General features: G+C 50.2%; 2 protein-coding genes across 3 annotated transcripts in view; both read right to left on the minus strand.

The window, feature by feature from the left end:
* The window catches only part of CDK5R1 (cyclin-dependent kinase 5, regulatory subunit 1 (p35)), a 7,891-nt gene extending 4,844 nt beyond the window's left edge, over window positions 1-3,047 (minus strand). The window contains exon 1 of the mRNA XM_014548833.1: window positions 3,024-3,047. Within this exon, the coding sequence (XP_014404319.1) occupies window positions 3,024-3,047 (24 nt within the window). The remainder of the gene's footprint in view (window positions 1-3,023) is intronic.
* Window positions 3,048-3,309: 262 nt separating this feature from the next.
* The window catches only part of PSMD11 (proteasome 26S subunit, non-ATPase 11), a 33,368-nt gene continuing 29,706 nt past the window's right edge, over window positions 3,310-6,971 (minus strand). For both annotated transcript variants that reach the window (XM_014548839.1, XM_005877624.2), the window contains 5 exons: window positions 6,517-6,642; window positions 5,638-5,673; window positions 5,321-5,372; window positions 4,874-5,016; window positions 3,310-4,763 (listed from right to left, as the gene is read on the minus strand). In XM_014548839.1, the coding sequence (XP_014404325.1) occupies window positions 4,874-5,016; window positions 5,321-5,372; window positions 5,638-5,673; window positions 6,517-6,642 (357 nt within the window). In that variant the 3' untranslated portion in view covers window positions 3,310-4,763. The remainder of the gene's footprint in view (window positions 4,764-4,873; window positions 5,017-5,320; window positions 5,373-5,637; window positions 5,674-6,516; window positions 6,643-6,971) is intronic.

Here is a 6,971-nt window from a genome sequence, read left to right on the forward strand (position 1 = left end):
ACTCGGGGCCTGCCCTGGCCGAGGCTGCCACCCGAGCCGCACGAGAAGCCATCCACGGAGGCCGGGGCCCCGAGCCCCTCCTGCCATTTAACATCCTCTTTCCCCGGAAAACAATGTGGGAGGAACGCGAATCCTTGGCAGAGGCCACCTGGGTGCCACGCGCATCCCAAGTGGACTGCCCCGTTGCCTTTATTTCCTTCCCCTTCAGGACCTCCGTTCAGTCACCCCAGGTCAATGCTCACGGCCCGGGCGGGTCTTAGAAATCCAGGCTAAAGAGGCGTAGGCAGCTGGGGCCGTTCCACAAACAGCGACTGGCTGTGCCACACCACACCTGTGACAGGTCCGAGGCCGCTGGCTGGGCCCTTGCCCCAAAGATGAGCCAATACTAAGCCCATCACATATGTGACCTCGAAATTTCCCGCCCCCTCTCACAGTAAAAACTGAAGCAACTGCTTCTCCAACCAGCCTCTGATCGTAATTTGAAGATTTGGTGCAGGTAAAAATTTTTAATTCTGAATGAAATTCTGGTTCTAATAAGAACTGTTACCTTCACAGACAAGAATCCAGATCCTTCATTTGTTACTCTTTTAGTTTGGTTCTGGAGATTTAGATTTGACCACAAACCTGGGAAACATATCTTACTTCAAATTACCACCTCTGGACCCAGTGACGAAGAAGTGGCCACACAGAAAAGAGGATATCGAATTCCCTGACACCAGCCCACTCCAGCACGCCAGGCTGTCGGCCTGGGCCAGCTCTAACGACTGCCTTAAGCAGAACAGAAATCTGGTACCATTTAGAACAATGCCACATCACAAAGTACTAGAATCTGCCTATGTGCTACCCAGAGATCTATCAATAGTGGCAACTGAATGCTTACAGAGCATGATGACTATACAGTAGAAGATGCCTTGCTCTCTGCCGAGGGCTCCTTCTTCCACAGCCCTTCAGAAACATCCACAGAAGCTGTCAGCGTAGTCTGAAGGCAGGCCCTTAGCTCAATGTGCCCCTCCCTCTGAATGTTCCAGTGTACAACTCCCACCTGCTTTTCAAATGGCAGTCTCTTCAACCCTTTTCTATAGTCAGAAGCTCTAAGTCCTAAGCTTCCCGTCCTCTGGCCCACTGACTCTCCCCAGTGACTCAGACAAAGCTGGACCCAGCCTTGTCATCTCCACCCCTTGGGAAGAAACCCAGCTCCCGAGGTGGCCCACGTCCACAGTGCCTTTTCTGTATCTCAGGTCCCCTTCAGATTCTGGTGTTAAGCAAAGGTTAAGTGGTTCTCATTTCCCAAAATATGCCTAGAATTATAAGGCTGTAACCCACCCCTTAGAACCATTAGGATCCACCCTGTTACCTGTCCCTACAAATTTAATTCTAGCAATTCCGACTAATGGTGGCAGTACCGAGCTCCACTTCATCACACTCCCTTTTCCAAACCAAGGAAGCATACATTTGCCTGGACTGGTTCCAGCCTGGCCATACTCTGTCCTTTTGCCTTTCCCCGGCACCTTCAAAAAGAGCCCTTAGCAGCATTACCCCAGCCTCCTCACACTTGTCAAAGACAAAGATGTATTTGCAGCAGGCAGAGCATGAATGGGGTAGTGTCGCCAGCCCACCTGCTGTTGTGACTGGGGAGAGGCTGTCCAGAACCCGTCCAGTCAAGCTCTGCCTGTCTCAAGGCACCAAACGGCTCCTCTGCTCACTCAACCCACCACCACCACCAAGCTTCCATCACCGCTCCAACCGCGAGGTAAGGAAGAAAGGGCAGCAATCTGCCAGAAATGGCAGAATCAAGGACCCGGGAGGAGGCAGACCCAGCTGAATGATGCGGAGCTGTTTCCTTCCAAAGAGCTGCAGGGAAGATCTCCAAATCCCACCCCCATCCATCAGCTCATTTATCCTATAGCCTATCTCTTGCTGCCGGCAGGGCCAGCCTGCTTGTCATCTGCACCGCTGAGCTGGGCTGCCCGTGTATCACAGGAGAGTCCCTGCCCTCTACATGCCCCCTTCTCATATCACCCCGAGGGAGGCCAAGGACCTAGCCGGCTGGCTTCCAGAAAGGGTTCCAAATAAAGCCCGGCTAACCCTGAGGAAGCCGGCTTTGTTCTTCCAGGGATCTCATAGCAGCCCCTAGTGGCCCTTCTGGGCAGCACAGGTTACATAACCAGCAGTCGCCTGCTCATCAGCCTCAGCCTTTGCTCCCAACACCATCCCATCTCATTCACACAAGCAAGTCCCGGTACCAAGAAGGCTGGTGCCACAAAGGGTCCCAGGCGAGTGAGCGGGCCTAGGCCACCCTCTCAGCTGTGCCGAGACCCAGCTTATTTGAGCCTGGATGGGAAGCAGTGCTCAGTCTAGAGCAGCACCGTCCACACGAAAAAGTAACACAAGCCACAAATGCAAGCCACATAGGTACTTTCCTAGTAGTCATATTAAAAGAGTAAAAAGAAACGGGTGAATTTTAATAATATATTTTATTTACCCAATAATGCTCAAATATTTCGACATATAAAAAGGCTGAGCTATTTTACATTCTTTTCATGCTACGTCTTAGGTTTACATGTGCAGTGCATCGCAACTCCATCTAGCCCCGCTGCAGGAGCTCAACAGCCACGTGGCTCGGGTTCCCCTTGGAGCGACCTGCAAAGGGGGCAGAGGACAGGCTGCTGCCAGTCGGGGCTGCCCGGGGCATGGGAAACCCTCCCCTGTGCTCCAGCTCTGAAGATACCTTTGGAATCTCTTTTTAAAGTTCTTTATTGAAGCAAAACTCTTCCTGCAAGCAAAACTAGAGACACAGCACTGAAAACTGAGAATAGCAATTGCTCTCACGGAAGTAGAGTTGGCAGCTAGAGCTCCCCTCCCTCCCAGGGGCCCGAGCCCTCGGGACCATCCCCAGGTCTGAGGTGTGTGAGGCAATCACCGCTCTTGAAGATTCCAAATGGAAACAAAACCACCACGAGTTGTCAGGCCTCTTCGGGCACTTGCATTTCCATGACTTCATAGAACCCTCAAACCACAGTTACCCACCACGGAGGCGCCATCCGCATCGTGCAGAGGAAGTAGGCTCAGGATATTACATATATATACCCAAACCCCATGTCCACGGTGCCTTGGAAAAACAGAAAAGATACCTGAGCACCATCCCCCATTTCAGGCTTCACGGACCAACTCTCTTACCCAGACCCCTCAGTACAGCACCGTCTATGGGTCTCCCAGGAAGCAGATGATAGTGCACCTGTGGCCAGTCTAGAGGGCTCCACAGAGCTGCCTGCATTCACGGGAAGCCCTCCAGCACTCAAGAAAAGACACTTTTGAAAAAAAAATTGTTTTTATTGGAACTCATCTGAACATCAGATATACCTGGTGTTGGTTAGCAAGAACCGTTTGTACATTTGATATTGATGGTGCCAAAACCAAAACAGTGACTGGACATGATGGGGAGAGATGTTGAGAATAAAAACCTGATTTTGGAGAGGAAAATAAGAGCCAGTCAGATTCAGTGAGGATGCAAAACCTGGTACAACAAAATCCTTTTACAAAATATAAATTTATTACGAAAACCTGGAAGGATAATCTGAGAAAGGGAAAGAAAAACAAAAGGAGGCCAGCAGGAAGGAAGCAGGAGGGAGAGGGAGGGAGAAGACAAGAGCTGGAGGAGGAAGAGGGAGCTGAGCACCCAGAGGTTCCACTGTGTGACCTCGCCACAGACAAAGCATGCGGTACGCAGGCTCACCTCCCCCCTTCCAGTTCTAAGAAAGGAAAGAGGCTCCCTGGGAAGGGGACATGAGGTTGCTCGAAAACCCAACAACAAAAATAAAAACACACCCCCCAGTCTCATTTCCGATGTTCACTGTTTTAAAACGGAATAAATCCATCGGCCAGCAGGAGAGGAGTGAGACAGGTAGGGAAGCTAATGGACGTCCAACAGCCCACCTTCCCGAGGGGGAAGGAGGAAGAAGAGACACGTGATGGTCTCCTGGCTGAGAGGGGAGAAGAGAAGGAAGAGAAAGAGCAGAGGAGAGGGGCAATTAAAACATTGACGTCTAATCTAGTTTACTGTGTTAAAAAGAGCCACATGCACAGCAGGCCCCGCGGGGGCCCACATGCTCCCGTGTGGCCGTGGTGGACACTAGCTCCTGGCCTTGTCCCGTCCTTCCCAGGTCCGAGCGGAGCTGCTGCTGCTGCTGGGGCGGTGGCAGGACCTTCAGCCGGTCTGCTGGAGCCTTTGTGGAGGGAAGGTGGGTGGACAGCCGTATGACAGGGGAAAGAACACGGAAACGCCTCGTTTCAAATAAAAAAGAAAACAGCAGTCTATCCACAGTTGTTTGTTTTGGTTCAGTACAAACAGAATAAAAAGTCGTTGCTTTGATGGTCAGGCAAACACCCAATTCTGAAGAGGAGAGGTGCTGCCAGCGGGTGGATTGGGAGCCCGGTGGCTGGCGGAGCGCCTGGCTTGGCAGCCCTCTCCCAGGAGGCAGAGAGCACAGCTTTAGGTAGTGTAAGCCTTTTCCTTTTATTTAGAATAATCTTTTTTTTCTTTTTCTTTTTTTTGTAAGTAATGTCCCCACTCCCAAGTTGGGCCAGTAAAGATTACATGAAAACTGGCACACCTATCGGCTGGAATACAGATGCACCAAATGAGGATTTAAAAACTTTCCGAGCGAAAAGTAGAACAAAAAGAAAAAAGAATCTCCTAGCATTTTCCCCAAAGGTTTCACTCTCCCGCCACACACACTCGCCAAAGGACCGCTACAGATCCAACTCTGTAAGAGAAGACAGAGCAGTGTCAATCAGGGGCCGAGAGCCACCGCAGGCTTTCAGTCTCGACAGGCAGAGGACAGAGCTGCCGGCCGGTCCTGGAGCCAGCACTCACCTATGTCAGTTTCTTGGCTTTGTTGTAGAGAGAATCCACTACTTTACTCATGTTCTGAATTGTTTCCAGAGCAGCTTCATAAGTTTTATCTACTGGGGGTTCATCGAAAATAATCAAAACACCCTCCCCCTGGTCCAAGATCCCTGCAGGAAACACAAGGGCAACCCATGTAAGAGATGGGATTAGACACAAGCACATTTCAGACACACCCACTCCCCAGCTGCCTCATCTCTCCAGAGAGGAGAGGAAGCAGAACCCACCTATCTCCCTGTTCCATGTATACGTGTTTACTAGACACTCTCACCCCGGAGGATGAGGGGCAAGGATCCCAAGGAACTACCAGGTGAAACAATGAAATTATCTTCTTTCAAAGTAAACAAGAACATGATGCCTCTTCAACCATTTCATCCCCACCACCAGCTCCCCTCCTATATGAGTGTTACTCACCATGAAATTTCTTGTCAAGAATCATCTGTGATAATTTCCTTTCCACATCGGCCTAAAATCAAAGCACTTGATTAAAGGAGCCAATTTCCACTAGTCAGAGATCACACCGACATGAAAGCCTTTATACATAAAAAGAACTTAGGGCAGATGAACTGAAAACAAAATGGCAACAAGGCAACTCCAGTTCTGAGCCCATGGTCCCCATGCCCCACTGAGGAGCTTGGGAGCCTTCCAACAAGGCCCACTGAGTGTAATGCCAGCCCCCCACAAACCCCTTTCCCCATCCTTACCCCCAAGACAAGCTCAGGACTCCTTACCTTGGAGAGTTTGATGAGGCTAGATATGTGTTCAATCTAAAAGGAAAGGCAGAGAGACACCAACACTGAAAGTTTTACCTCTGCCTCTCATATAGGGGTTGGGGGGTGGGGATTGCTGAGTGTCCATAGGGCCAAATTCCCTTTGGCCACACCTGTGCTCTGTCCATCTGCCTTCATCACACAAACAATAAACACACTCCTACCCCACACACTCAGAAAACATTCACCACATGGTGCTCACTACAAAAGCAAGGAGACTACACTGAATACAGGCAGCGGCAATCTCAACAGCCTCTCTCCTGGATTCTTGTTCCATCATGAGTCCCAGGCCCTGGCCAGGTTGCTCAGTTGGTTAGAGTGTCGTCCCAATATGCCAAGATTGCAGGTTCAATCCCCGGTCAGGACACATAAAAGAATCAGCCAATGGCCCTAACTGGTTTGGCTCAGTGGATAGAGCGTTGGTCTGCGGACTGAAGGGTCCCAGGTTCGATTCTGGTCAAGGGCATGTACCTTGGTTGCGGGCACATCCCCAGTAGGGGGTGTGCAAGAGGCAGCTGATTGATGTTTCTCTCTCATCAATGTTTCTAACTCTCTATCCCTCTCCCTTCCTCTCTGTAAAAAATCAATAAAATATATTTAAAAAAAAAAAAAGAATCAACCAATGAATGCATAAATAAGTGGAACAAGTGGATGCTTTTCTCTCTTTCTCAAAAATCAGTAAGTAAAATTTCTTAAAAAAGAATCCCAACCTCTTGGTGGTCTCTGCCCACCAGGCACATCCTTGAAGTGAGTTCCTGTTGTGGACAGGTGTGGGGAAGGAGGGGCTGCAATGGCAATGCCTAGCCAGAGAGGGGCTCGAGTCCCCAGGAGGGTTCTTACCTGTACTCGGGAAAAAGGTTCAATGACTCGGATCAGATTCTGTTCCAGTAAGTTATCATACAGCTTGGCCAAGTGTGTGTTGATGATTGGGTCATCCCGGAGCTCTGCCCGGTAATCTGTCAGGGCCTGCCAAAAGATTGGCACAGAGTTGCACTTGAAAGTCACACTATGCCTACCTTCCTAAGTAGTGTGCTGGCCCTTGCAACTGCATGGTTGACTGCAGTTCTGGAGGATTGGGGGAGATGAAAGAACAGTTATGGCAGAAGGCAGAAGAAAAGGAACATCAAGAATTAAAGATTTGCCCTAACCGGTTTGGCTCAGTGGATAGAGCGTCGGCCTGCAGACTAAAGGGTCCCAGGTTCGATTCCGGTCAAGGGCATATACCTTGGTTGGGGGCACATACCCAGTAGGGGGAGTGCAGGAGGCAGCTGAATCAATGTTTCTCTCTCATTGAT

This window comes from Myotis brandtii, unplaced genomic scaffold (assembly GCF_000412655.1).
Source record: "Myotis brandtii unplaced genomic scaffold, ASM41265v1 scaffold523, whole genome shotgun sequence".
Lineage (NCBI taxonomy): Eukaryota > Metazoa > Chordata > Mammalia > Chiroptera > Vespertilionidae > Myotis > Myotis brandtii.